At 31.3% G+C, this 15506-nt stretch overlaps 1 protein-coding gene across 1 annotated transcript in view; it reads left to right on the forward strand.

Annotated features, from left to right (window-relative positions):
• Positions 1-15110, forward strand: part of Smp_172100 (hypothetical protein) — a gene marked incomplete at its 5' end in the record, with an annotated part of 24089 nt that extends 8979 nt beyond the window's left edge. The window contains 5 exons of the mRNA XM_018794796.1: positions 1302-1632; positions 4415-4655; positions 6383-6520; positions 7814-8206; positions 14563-15110. Coding sequence (XP_018649173.1) covers positions 1302-1632; positions 4415-4655; positions 6383-6520; positions 7814-8206; positions 14563-14919 — 1460 coding nt within the window. The 3' untranslated portion in view covers positions 14920-15110. The remainder of the gene's footprint in view (positions 1-1301; positions 1633-4414; positions 4656-6382; positions 6521-7813; positions 8207-14562) is intronic.
• Positions 15111-15506: the final 396 nt, after the last annotated feature.

Consider the following 15506-nt stretch of genomic DNA (forward strand, 5'->3'; position numbering starts at 1 on the left):
GGATCAGGGGAAACCGAATGGGGAGAAGCCGCAAGGTCAGTCGACTATTATTATTATTATCATTACTATTAATGTTATTGTTATTATTATTCGTAACACCTATTTGATCCATATTTACAGAACTTTAATTCGTAAGCACTCATTTACAAAACGAACTAGTACTTCCTGGTTCCTAATGATTGCTTAACTAAAATCAACCTGTAATATCAAAATCTAAGCTCAACTATCTCCATAATACCCTGTAATAACAACCATCATATACTTACTAATAAATTACTTTGAGGGGTAATTCTGTAAATTCTAGTGAAAAGTCATGATCATAGAGTTAAATTGTATCTAGCGTTAGATAAATATCACAAATGGCAAACGAAAATGGTCACATATCATCACGAATTGACGAAAGTTAGGGATGTAAACCATCGTAAAACCAACTTAATAGTCTGAGGGTTAAACGCTGTCAGCAAAGTTTAGAGTTCCTGAGTTTGATCACTGCTTGGATTGTGGATAGACACTATGGGACATTTCAACTATATAAAATAAAATAATTATTAGTCCATAAGGTTGACGACCACAATAATAACAGTAATAATAATCAAATACACTCGAAGAATTTTTAGCACCGATTAATCATAACTAGATAGCTATTGTTAACTAGAAAGAAAAGGAAAGTTTTATCGTCCTAATTTTTAAGCTGATGTATGTTCATGATCAGAATCACATTTAAATCATACAAAATCTTCACAAAGAAAACTAATTTATTCATCTAAAAATGTAAAAGCAACCAACTTCAGACTTTGTCTCACCTGTGAATATTTCTAGGTGCTTTTAAGTGAAAAAGCTATTTAGTCATAGCATTCAGTTCCTCTTGATGCGTGTTACTAAAATATGGTCAATTATTTTCAATAGTTTTGAAATTTTTATTGGAAATGAAATGAAAAATATATGGGAAATGAGAGACTGTTTAACTATACTTCGAAATTTTTTATTAGTGTAAAATTCCAGTAGTTTCCCTAGAGACCTCTGAATTTACAGATTTTCTAGTGAGAAATTTATCTGTTAGGTTATTCCCCAGATAGTTCACAAAACTGTAAATGTCGTTCAACTATACGTTTGTTAACCTTATCATGTGCACAAATGGAGTATTTTTTGTAGATTTTACTGCTCCGAAAAGTCACAAAAAGTATTTCGATGTAGAACAGCTTACTTTTTTATTCTATAGATTTTATTGAGTAAATAGACTGACATGATAACCGTGGAGTATTTAACACATATCACTATTTTCTGTCTTATTTTCTCATTAGCACGTATTAAAACATACTTCAAAAGTGGCGGTTATAGTTATTGTGAAGATGGAATAGAAACAAAGAGTAAAACATTCAATTCATCATACTTATTTGGAAGTATTGAATCTGAAAAAATTGTAGAGGAATTTTCAAAAAATGAAATTGTCAATCGTTCAACTATTCATCAACAAAATGAACTCAAATTAGAACTTAGTAATATATACTTAAATCCTGATCAAATATCAGTCGGTGTAAATACTAGTCCAAGAGAGCTAGAGACACTAACTAATTATCATGAAGATAATCGGTATAATAATAATGATAATGAATTACATCTGCTTAATTCAGAGTAAGTTAATTTTTCTTTTGTTTTTCGTATTACGTTCTCTTAGCTATGACGAGAAGAGGTAATAGAAAGTTATGAATTGAAGTGTCACGCTAGCTGACATTTGTCAGCGGATACGCATGAAATCTAAACTCAAGGGTTTCATGTTGTTTGGATCTAACCACCGAACGTAAAAAAGTGGACCGCGTTGTTGATTCATTCAGACTAGTGAAAACGTTCAACAGGATCGATAGAACTGAAATTGAAGACTAAATAATATGGCATCAATTGGTGTACATTGTTATACATAGACAAGATGGATATTATCAGCCCTTATCCCTATAACAGTCACACGACTTTTCAGTAAAGTTTGTAGACTAGAATTTCATACATAACTTATCAACCTAAAAGTGGAAATGCAGAGAAAAGGCAAAAGAGTGAAAATCTGTTTTTGTATTCAAACATTACAACGAAAAATGCGTTCCAAAATATACCAACCAGAAAGTTATCCAATCTCTAATGTTCCCTTCTTAAAAGGTTATTTTCATAATCATGATCGTAATAATCGTTTTATTCTATATCTCATTTAAATACCAGTTATTCTTAGTCTTTAATTGATTTTCTATCCATTTTATTCATTGCTGAAAAAGAACAATATCATAAAGCAAATTTACTTCCAGTAATAAAACCGGAAAAAATTTCATTTTCCCACCGTAAAAAAGTGTTTGTTTAAAAAAAACCATTTATTATTCCTCAACTTGAATTCATTTGAAAAACTAAGATTTATGATAGTTTATTTCTAAATTGAAAGTATTACTTATTGACATTAAATAGGAATAATATATTTGTAAAATCTCACCGAATGAATTTGAAGTAAATCTAACGTTTCGCCTGGCAATCCGGTCCAAGCTTGTTCAAGGAATTATCTCAAATACTGTGAAACTATTTAAACGAAAGTTCTTATATATTACTTATTGATTTAATTAAATATTAACGTATAGATTTTACTGAAATGGTAGGTCATGAAAAAAATCAATTCGTTCTAAGTTTGTGACATGAAACTTATTGAAATTTTATGGTTCATTAGGATAGCCAGCAAGTAGCTATGAACATATAAACTCTAGAAAGTGACCTTTTTTTGACATGAAAAAAGAGGTTGACTCTATGATCGGTAACCGATATTGCCTAATCAAAAGTAATAACTAAGTTCTATTAAAGAAATTGTGATGTGACCACCAGGCTAACTGACTCGGCAATTCATTACATCTTTTCTTTGAGTCTTAAATTATACTATGAGACCAAGAGGGATCCATAAGGTTATAGCAACTTATTCCCAAAAAGCTTAGTAGTGAGATCTCTGACTACTGAACTTGACTTTACAGATTAAAATCCAATGGAGGACATTAGTTCCCCGAAGATAAGTTTCGAATGAGGGCTGATGGACGTGAGCTCTAGTTGTTGAACTTTCCATCGATTGTTTCCGACCATTGAACTTTGGGGATTATAGGTATTATTTAAGCAGATATAACATTAAGAAACTATAGTTTCGCTACATTGTTGACTTTAATTTTCTATCTGTTTATATCGATAAATTCTTTATCAATGTATAGCAGCTACATACAATTGAGTTTGTTTACATCTAATTTGGCTAAGCCCTTTTGTTAACTTATTAAACGGACAGTCATTTGTACAATAACAACCTATCTACTCTATTATGTACGCTTGAGCATTGCTTACTGCCTACGCATGTATTCATTCTGCTAGCCTAACTACTAATTACTTAACTGATTTGATGATTCACGCATTTCCATTTGTATATATATATATATATATATATATATATATATATATATATATATATCTTAATCATGTTCACTGCACTGCACTGCCCTGTACTGTACTCGCTCATTCGACTCTTAGGCTCACTCGCCTGCTTTACGGAACTGCTCTTTCATGCTTGCTTAACCTTAACGTGCCTGTAATTTTGGATATCTGTGTGAGGTCCATAATAAACGCAATCAACCCGTCGTATTCGCCTTCTGATTTATACGCCGTTGGAACGTTGACGAGTAACGGTTGTCAGGACGGACAATATACGAAGTTTAAGGATAATATCGAATATCGACCACCGCAAATGCATTTGTAGGTCTCAGTGCAACATTAAACATTATGATGAATTTTATTTTCACTTCTCTGCACTCTTGCTTCATTTTTACTGGCAAGCTGTGAGATACTTTAAGTAACTGAATATATTCCAGTCTTCATGTAAAGTTATGAAATAACCAATGGCATTGGTTAGTTATCGTGCTATTGCGCAAATCGATTGAAGTTGGAAGTATGTCTCTTAGATCACAACTCAGTACTTCCAATGGTTGAGTGCTCAACAAGAGATCTAGAAGTCCTAGTGAATCCATAGGGGTCCACTACTGGGAAACCTTAAACCAGAATGAAACTGACGTCCAAATTTTGTTAAAACTGTTAATCACCACATGGAGTTTCTCCTTTTTGTATTCCATGGTGATGAACAAACCTTAACTAGTGAAATATTTCTTTTATATGTTTGGAGTAGCTTACTCCAGTTCATTTTTCTTCTCTGATACATTTAATTTATTGTTTTCTTTCGACGATTTGATTTTCCGAAGATGTACAATCATGTTTATAGTTATTGGATTACAATTATAAATATGATTGTACTGATCTGAAAAATGAAATGAACGAAAAACATTTCTGCTTCATTGGTTCATGTTAATTTTTGCACAATCCAAAATAATCTCAAATAGATGTCTTTATTTCATATTTTATGCAGTAATCGTTTTAAAACGAATGAAAGCTTCCTAACATCAGGAAATGGTTATACATCTGATAATGCGAAGCATAAATCAATGGTTAAAGAACAGTATAATCAATTCAAATGTCAAGTAACCAATGAATTAGAATTTGATGCAAGAGTTAGTACTGATTTACGTGATGTTTGGCCCACTGGATTAGCTGTAAATCAATCGAATGGAGATATTTACGTTGTGGATAGAGATAATTCTAGAATCAAGGTATAAGTTTGTGGTTTTACCTAATACATTTTACCAATGTCTTGTTAGATAGTTTACGAGATTTAACCACTACAGGCCAGTTGAAAACTCCTCAATAATATGAATTAAATTTGTTTATCACTATCTTTTCAAGCTTAGGTAACAGGAACATCTACCAGCATGGTTTAGGAAGGGCCAGATAAAAACAATACGCAGTTCTATCTTGGCACATCTAGTTGATAGTGGTCATAATGTAGATAAATGGAAATTATTTCGAGCGACCCATCATATACCTCCATCATTTACCAACGGAGTTCGTTCCCATCTCCTTCATATAGCTGAAGCCATAGGAATTCGTACATTTCACCCCAATTTATGTGTACAGAAGAAATTTGTAACCCGCCTATCCCTTCCATAGCCGGATATAACTTAACAAATAATATTATTATTATTTTTAAATTTTATTTTTAATTTTGTTATCATTAGCATTATTTTCACATCCGTTATTTATTTGTAGTTTTCCGCATCTTTCCTTTTGTACTCTTCACCATCTAATTATTTACATACTCCTTATTACGTAATGGTTTTAGTGTTTTGTGATCACTATTCTAAGTCTATTTACTCACGTTTGACCACCTATTTCCAAATTGTACTTTTAACTATTATGCTCAGTGACGTATTCTATTTCATTGTGATTATTGACTGAAATTGCCTTGATTGGTCTAACATTTTCTTATAAATATTCATGTATATTAGAGTAAAGGCTGATGACGATCTAATTGAAAACGATTGTTTGCTTACATGTGCTGTTCTAAAAAATAAAAGCCTTTTTTATGATAAATAGAGGACAAACTTCAGAACTGTATCTTGCATATGTGAGATTAAAAGTCATTTATATCTACTCACTAGAACTAGATAATCATCTACCTACTTAACTATAGGGAGATTTAACGTTATCAGAGGATAGCAAAACAAAGTCTATTTTACTATTCTTTGTTAATTAAAATTGGAAGACAATTGATTAAATTATCGCAATTGTACTATCAACGTATCATTAAATCTTACACTATCAAACACCAATGGCTTGTTTTGATGACCTGTGTAGAATTTAGTAGAATTTAGTTTATTGATGTGTTGTGAAAAACTTAGGAGATTCTTATGACCCCATTGCAAAACAGCTCTAACACTAAATAGCCGACTATGACTCGGATCAGTTATTTGTTTCACAATACTGATCAAATGTATACACAGTAATTCCACCATTCTGAATGATACTGATAACTATGCTTGTTATGACATATTTAAAATCAGTTGTCCAATTACTAGGAATACAAACTATTAGCGAAATGAACACAATCATAAGGATTTGAGTTCCATCAACATTTGTAATTGAGAAACACTGAAAAGCATTAACTCAAAGCTCATGGATTCTTGTCAGTTTCTCGATGTTCGGTAACATTATCAAATCAATATTACTTCATTGATATAGTTGTACTTAACCGTATAACAGACAACTACTTTCTCCAATACCGTTTAGTTAAGTTGCTTTGAGAGAGAAATGTTGATAACTTCAAAAAAAATCCATCTAGACAATTTGTCAAACAACTTTTTCTCCTAATCTCTATGCAGATTTTCACTAGTGAAATAAAAATGATTAAATAACCCCCATGTTGAATATATCAATTAACATTAATAACCAGATTGATACATTTTAATCAATCTTCTCTATATTTTTGTCTATTTCAAAGCTTTTTACCCATGATGGAACATTTATTTCAAGTTTAGGTGATACAGGTGAAATGACTGACCGACTTATAAGTCCATTTGACATTACACTATCATCCAGTCGGGGAATTATATTTGTATCAGACTATCAACGAGATGAGGTGAGATATTAGCTTGATTGTAGTCTTGATTGATTCAATTTCAGTAAATGTAGACATATATTGATGATTAGAATACCATTGAAAGACTAATTTTTCCTTTTCAGAGAAAACTTAAAAAACATTTTAATTTTGTAGACATTACCTATAGAAGAAACATTGATATTAATGAAGCTTCAGTTTACGGTTTCTTGTTGATTGGACTTAACACATTAAAACAAAAGCATATTACTCACTTAGTATTGTTTGTTTGAATCTTCCCATCGGTGTTTAGGACTGCAACTGGTCAGTCTCTAATTGGCATATGTGCATACTGTGCGTATTGCCTCGATATAGCCTTAATTCACAAGCATTATAAGCAAAGATGGATAATGGCTAGCAGTGGAATCTAGGACGCGCGTTTCGTCCTATTTGGGACTTGTCAGCTGGATGTACCTGCATCTCAGAGTTGATGTTCACTCTGGGATTCGAACCCAGTACCTTTCGCTTCAAACATATATTCAAGCATATTATTTATGATAATTGCTTTACTGATTTGAGATTTTAGAATAGAATTAAACTTTAAACAATTTAAAATAAATTTATATGTACTAAATCTGAAGGTTCGTTTTGTCAATGATTACCTTTTTAAGTTTTCACGAGAGAATATACACTTGTGGTCAACGTAAGTAGTACATATAAGTAATCATTTTAATGATTCAATAAATTAATGTTCACTTTTTATAAGTTTAAGTCTATTACAAACATATTAACTTAAATGTCTCTAAATCATACCTTATTGTATATGTAAAATGGAATACAGTCAAAGTCATTAAGATTGAATAGTTGACAGAATAAAATCTTTATATTGTATAGCTAACAATTGCTTAACCTATCTCACTATACCAATCATGATGGAAATAAAGTGAAAATTTATACAAATATTAGTCAATATTTGGATGAATAGTTTAAGAGAAATTAGGTTCCGAGTGAATAGGATAGTAATTAGTTTAGAAATTTGTCTTATGTGACGGAATGAGTTATACTGTTCAGGGAAAAGTGGGTTTTATTAAAGTCTTTAGTATTTCTTTCAAGACTCTATTGGATATGGTACTTAGACAAAGTAGAAATCCATCAGTATTACTAAGTACTAAGTACTTCATTATTTGTTTCCTTCAAATTATTTACAAGAAGGATATGATGATTTTCCTTTACTTATAAATAAACATATACAACTAAAAAACCGCTTGAATCAGTTTATTTTATCTTCTATCATATATACAATAAGTTAAACTTTTTTCTTTATTTCTCATAAAGATTCGACTATTCAGCTTCGATGGACGTTCACAGGGTACATTAACGAAAAATAAACTTAAACATCCACGCGGCGTATGTTACGGTATTGGATTATTAGCTGTTGTTGAAAGTCGACGTCATCATATTAGTCTATATGATATACGTTGTGATACGAATTCACCAGTACATCAAATACCTGTTGATAAAGGATTGGCTGGAGAAGAAAATAATTCAAACAAATTTATTTTCAACAGTCGAACTGCGCTTACTGAACCGTATTATGTTGAATTTGTTGATGATGGTGGAGGATGCTTAGGTGTTACTGATTGGGCTGCTCCAAGTGTCAAGTTATACTCACTCAAGACCGGTTCTTTTCTATCTTCTATAGGTGGTTATGGTACAACAAATGATAATGTATGTTCATTATACCATGTTGTTTATTGAAAGTTGAAGTTCATTGTGTGTTTTTTCGAAAATCAATTCCAAATCTCTGGTGATATTTCAAATTTGAAAAAAAGATTTTAGGGACTCTCCGAAACTAAATGTTACAGTCAGTTAGATTATCTCGGAAGAAATAAAATTTATCAACAATAATCTCTAATTACAGTTTTTTTCACAATTCATTGGAGTTGTAGACAAACAAGTTAATCGAAATAGATAGGATGGCATATAAATGCTTTTGTAATAGTCTTTATCACTGAACATTTATACTGATTGTAAATACGTATATTACGTATGAAGCCTGAAAAATTAGTTTTCTTCACTCGAATGAGATTATGAACTTAGGGGGCAATGTGCACTTTAATATTGAGACATTTATCTATAAAAAAATCAGCTAAGAACACCACATTGGGATAAATATCTACTTTTATAACTATTATAACATATAAATTTTGTTAGTTTTGCTAAATAAGGATTTAGAACAACATATGTAAGCAAACAATTGTTTTCAATTAGATCGTCACCAGCCTTTACTCTAATATACATGAATATTTATAAGAAAATGTTAGACCAATCAAGGCTATTTAAGTCAATAATCACAATGAAATAGAATACGTCACTGAGCATAATAGTTAAAAGTACAAGTTGATAGTGGGAAGACAGGTGTACTGATATTATTCATGTATATTAGAGTAAAGCCTGATGACGATCTAATTGAAAACAATTGTTCGCTTACATGTGTTGTTCTAATTTTCACAATGGGAATCTTTAATATTCTAAAACAAGGATTTCAGTGACATAACTATTACTTTCATATGTTAATGTTTATTTCCTTTAAACTGTGGAAAAAAGTTATCACTAACTTAATCATAAATAAATTTACCATTTTATTAAAATAATGGCCTGGTTCATATTAGTAATTTGTTTCCATATGGGTTTTCTAGTGAAAAGTTAACATTGATTAGGTTAACAATGTCATGAATGTAGACGAATGTTCACTAATAACAGTGACGATAGACATGCTATGTTAAATAGTGACTAAAGATAGAAAACTCAGATATTGCACTTTTAAATAAGGTGTTATGTGTTACCGCACTTATTGTGAGGTCTGAAACTCCTTATTTTGACTGGTTTTCGTATTTAGAGCTTGTGATGTTCAAGAGTCATATGGAGTGATGAAACACTGATGCAATTATTCTTCATTTCGTGTAAAGTAGCGATTAAAACGAAATTTCAATTTTCTGCATATTATATGGTTCCACATAGCTAGAACTCTTCCTATTTTGTATTCACTTACAAAACATACGGCCGATTTCAATAAATTTTTTATTCTTTTTCATTTTTCATTATGTATTGCAAAATGTTATAAATCATTAACTTTATTTATAATTGGTTTTGTAAACGACTTAACTGTGTGAAGTTTTACTGTAGTCTGTAATTGATTCAAAGCTTGATAAAAATTAGGTTATTTTACAAGGTTTCCTGGTCCCGGCTCTATACGAGATGGTATATAATACTGATTTTACTTCGTATACAGTCTACAAGTTTATCTATTACTGCCTAAAAATCAACGTTTCAGCAGTGTAACCTTTTTCACAGACAATTATTTAAAAAAGTACTGGGAATATTGCATGTATAACAGAAAGTTTTTTTCAGGAATGACGTTGATATGTAAGAAAAGTTTTTAAACCATGTCTTGACAGCTTGTGTTCAGAAGAAAATTCCATGAATACTGCACCCTTATCCAGTTATACACACATATATACGTGTGTAAACACACACATACATGGTGAATACAGAATTAGTAAATGATCATTTCATTTTGAAGCACAGTCAAATGTTTATGATTTACGTAAAATATCAAAACCTTTCCTACTTTTCAATTATTAGTGAGAATATATATATTAACTGAACAGATTTTTTATGAAACACTTTTGTTCTGGTGAGAAAAAATATTGATTTTTCCAAATAATCACTCAGTCATAACATGTGTTACTTTACAACCCTCTCTTTTTCTCCCACCATTTTCATTGTACATATGAAATAAATAAATGGCAGCCAAAGACAGTCAAGAAATAATATGATAAGGGTTAAAGATCTTTCATTCAACGCTTTTTCTGAGATATATCTTATAAAGATTTCTGTTTAATATTTCGAAAATTTGGTATTCTTGGCTATCTGTTTTTGATAATTATTTTTCCTCGTTTGTTCCATTCCCTCTTGTTTTCATACTAACATACTGTTAGATATTCCCCCCTATCACATAAGTCATGCTCTTAACAACGTTATGCACTTTCAATAACCTATAATGTTATCTTTCAAGATTATTCATTACGTGACAAATTGTATTCGATTCTGAATTCTTCGGCAAATCAGTAATGTACCTGGTTTACCAAGAGAAGAGACTAATCATTGTCGTACGGCATAAATAGATTGGATTTAGGACCAAACAGTTGTGTGTTCGACCCCAAGTTGGTATATTTGTACTCAGTAACCAAATGTTTCGAGTCAAGCCAAAGCGTTTATCCAGTATTTTCTAGTTTTAATGAATACTCGATTCGTTTCACTTCATGATGAAAATCAAAACCACTAGGAATTCTCTTCCATAATAGCACGTGGACCGACACACTAAATGGGCGAATTTTAATAATTTCTCTTTCGTCCCAATATATATGACTAGTTAACTAGAAATCAACATATTAACTTTACAGAAAGTTTAATCCTTTAAGGAAACACATATTAGTATACTCATGTTGACTTCTGCTTCACAGAAAATGATTTCCTATAAGGTAATTTAACTTTAGATTTCTTGTTCATCTTCATCATTTGCCTTTGTGATAAATTTTGCATAATGAACTACATATAATTTGAATTTCCTGCTGATGGTGATAGATTCGAGTAAATCTTTCTAGTAACCATTCAGAAATCTTGTGAAAACACTCTAGTGTTGAATTACGGCATATTCTGTACGGACTTTCGTTCGACTGACTACATTAAGAAATTTTAGTGGATTCGCTTTGATCAGTCACGATTTTTGTCTTCAAAAAGAAAAACTGATCGGAAAAAAGTTTTATGATCATTGTTTAATTCTAGCTTTGTCAGACTGAAAAATAATGAGTAGATAATTCTACATGCTGGACGGCTCCTCATCGATGAGGATACACGACGTCTTTCACATATGTCTAGTCTTTCCTGGTTCTCGATGGTTGTCTAACCAAGACTGATGCATGATGTAATTTATAGAACTACAACAATCACCATGAACCTCCTATGGTAGGCTAGAATTTCATAGAAGTAAAAACAACTAATCACAGGAAATGTAATCATCATTGGCTTTATGTAAGGTGGAAGTTTGTTTCACCTGTCATTTGTATATTTTCGTTATTTTCTCAATCTGGCAAGACATGAATGAAATCATAGGGATAGTAAAGTTCATTTCAAATGGTTTTCCTTCGAAGTATGCACTCCAAAGATTCTTGTTTCAACCGAGTGTTTATAATATTATCACTAAAATGTTAGTTGTTTTTCTCATTCGTTATTTCTCCAGTGGAATTTACTGTTAGTAGGGCTCCAAATAAGTAAAAAATATATAATCAAAGTACTCACAAATCATCAGTAGCTTTAAACAATAGGATCTAGATATTTTAGGCCTCATTCAAGAATTATGAATGTTGAAGAATACAATAAGATGTCAGATTTCAACGTCCATGAAAAACTTATGGATGGAAAATAATAAGACTTTGTTTATTTGACATCTACAAATATCTCAAGCTTATGTTAAATAAACGAAAAGAGTGATTGCGAAGCAGTTACCTGTATGTCGGATAAGCATCGCTTTAATTATAAAACTCTTCTGACCAACAGTATAAATCAATGTGTACAAGGTTAGTAGAAGTCTTCCAAAGGCAGTCATATTGCATCTTCTTAACATTGCCAAAGCAATAGCCATATATCTGGAAAATCCAGAATTGTGTGTTCAAAAGAGATTGGTTCAACGTCTTCTTCTACCATGGTCTTAATGTCTCATAATTTTTTTCATACTCTTCTTCCTTCACAGCAATCTGCTTTCCCTTCCATCTTCTTAAACCTTCTACCCTTAACTGGTTTATTTCTGTTTCTATGATCCTCATGAATACATTTCATCTCACATTCAACATTTTATCTTATCATGCTGATCCATCCTTTCCCAATAATGATTTCCCTATCTATCTTTTGATGAATACTTAAGCCATTAACAATCAAACTATTGTTAGTTTCCCTGTTTAAAATTTTTTGTTTAAAACTTTGTATATTCTACCTCACTGTTACCATGTCGAACAGAAGTTTATTATCATTATTATTGTAATTATCATCCTGGAAAATAAGTATATATTTGTGATTGTACAGCTTTGTAAATAAATTCTCCGAAAAGAGATCTCTTCATTTAACCAATCTTTCTTATTCAAGGTAAATATAACTATTTCAAGGTTGTAAAAGAAAACAAACAATAAATAAGTTATAAAGTGAATATAGGTCATGTGTTCTAAAATTCTCATACCATTTATATAAGTGATCCATGATTGGTTAAACTTGTCAACAAAATATTTATTTGCTTTCACTTTCAAGGTTATTCCTTTGTATTTTCGATCACATGATAGAACGGTCAAATTTGATATGTTAACAATAAATCAAATATTTTATCATAAACTTTATGGGTTATATATTCAGAATACGAAGATAATTAATGAATAATTTACCCAACCATCTCTGTTTTGACTAAAAAATACTTTTGGTTTTCAACTGAAAATAATATCTCTACTGTAAACAAATAAGTACTAGGTGACGGCCATCAGTGAATGAACATTTTCGCATACTTTTAGTCACCACTATTAGGACAGACCTCTATCTTACATAACACTTTTGTTTCCCTCTGAATTTGTTCCTGTGCACAGTATTCAGACCAGATTAACTCTGGATTGTTGATTTCAACACGAACAACAGATTAACATTCTTAATCTGTTTAAGTCATTGTTGAGTGTCAGTGTTGATATATATACCAGTAGATCAGCTAACAATATTTCTACAGTTATTAGATTACTGATATTGGTTTTTGTTGCAAAACACAATGGTACTGCTCGTAAAATATAGAACAGTTTATTTAGTTATTTTTCCATGTTTGCAGATATTAAAAAGTACAGTTTAAACAGTAACTCCAGATTACAATAAATGAACGATCCAAAACTACTGTATTATTTGAGAAAAAACGTACTAAGTAAACAGTATGCATGATTATTATGATTATGAAAGCTGATATTTAGTGTGATGCATGGAAGATCACTCGATAAATTATACTACATTTTTAAACACTTCTAGAATCATGAACTTTGACAAAATAGTTATCCAGAACACTCTAGTTCTCAATACTTCTCTAGTTAATATGACTTCATGTTGGAAACTACCACTAATCTCTTCAAAATCTTCATCCGGTACACAGCCATTTTTAACTAGTCACTTAACATAATGTTCACATAACAACATAATATAAATCAGAAGGGGTTTTATGGAGATTTCAGTATTTTCAAGGTTGAAATCATGAGCCAATTGAAGATAGACCACCATCGAAAACCTGGAAGCATTGGACGGCCCTTTCGTCCTATTGTGGGACTCCTCAGTGGCAGTGCCCATCCACGATCCCGTCTCGCGAGATTCGAACCCAGGACCTACCAGTCTCGCGCCAGAGCACTTAACCGATAGACCACTGAGCCGGCCGGCACCGAACGGTGTTAATGTATAACTTCAACCAATCCACAAAATCTGAGCGCACTGCTGAGGAGTCCCATAATAGGACGAAACGGCCGTCCAGTGCTTCCAGGTTTTCGATGGTGGTCTATCTTCAATTGACTCATGATTTCAACCTCGATAATATATAAAACCCAACATACTTTAAGAATTGGATAAAATAAACTTGAATACCATGAAGCAAAGATTTTACGTTGGAATTTCTTAAAAAAAAATCAAATTTACAGATAATAATGATGATAATAATATACCAAGTGAAACTCATTATAAATGCAGAACATAACTTCTCTGAACAAATATATTATCTTTAAAGGAAGATTGTAATAATAATTATGAAAAAAAGGAACAAAGGAGCAAGTTACAACTATGTCTGCATATGTGACTGATTAACAGAATAAAACGTAGAATTTCAGCACTTTAATGCTAATAATTTGTACGATTTAATACATTAAAACCTCTTATAAGTAATAATTTATTGATCTCTTCAAGTTATAATTAATGTTCTACTTGATTCTTTGTGTTGCATTCTTTTATCGTTTTATTCTGTAAAGATTTTACAACCTTATGGAATATGTTATGCTCCATGGATGAAATCATTTCTAATCGCTGATCATGTTAATCATCGTATACAATCATGTCAAATTAAACATATCAATGAAAATGACACTACTATTCTAACAAATGATTTCAATAGATCAATAAAACAAACCAATGGATTGAATCAAATCAATGTTAATGGACATAAAATTCCTTCTATTAATTTATCTTCATTGAAACCGATTGCTGAGAAAGGTACACATTCAATATGGCATCCAATGGCTATCACTACAGATGTACAACGAAAACGAATAATTGTAACAGAAGCATTAGGCAACGTTAAAGTGTTAAAATCAATGGAAGCAATTTAATGCTAACTACTACTATTAATACATTTACAAATAATATGGAAAATTTAAAAAAAGCGTTTACCATTTTATTGTAATCATTATGTAATCTGGGAATATTTTCTTTCCCAACACTTTATTTAGTAACAAACAATTTTCTACCGATGATGTCATTATACTTTTTTTACGTAAATGACAATTTATGATACCATTACACAATATCCAGGATATCCATGTGATTATTTTTATTCTTAAATATTAATGATCTTAGTACTAGTTTTTAAAATTGATTCATTAGAAAAAAGTGAGTATCTCATTGAGATGGTGGAGAAGATTTGTAGCTCAAGTGGGAGATTATGATGGAGTTTTGTTCTCTGAGCTGGATGGTTTGGTTGTGGAGCTTTCATCGCCCTTCTGAACGACATCATCAGCACAAACTTTGGGCAGAAGTGAAGTGTTCTACCCGAAGTTTATGCTGATGATGTCGTCCAGAAGGACGATGAAAGTTCCACGACCAAACCATCCAGCTCAGAGAATAAAACTCCATCGAGTATCTCATTGATAATAATGATGATACAAATAATAAACTTTCCTAGTCTCAGATATGTCTT

Source organism: Schistosoma mansoni, chromosome 1 (genome assembly GCF_000237925.1).
Source record: "Schistosoma mansoni strain Puerto Rico chromosome 1, complete genome".
In the NCBI taxonomy this organism is placed as follows: domain Eukaryota; kingdom Metazoa; phylum Platyhelminthes; class Trematoda; order Strigeidida; family Schistosomatidae; genus Schistosoma; species Schistosoma mansoni.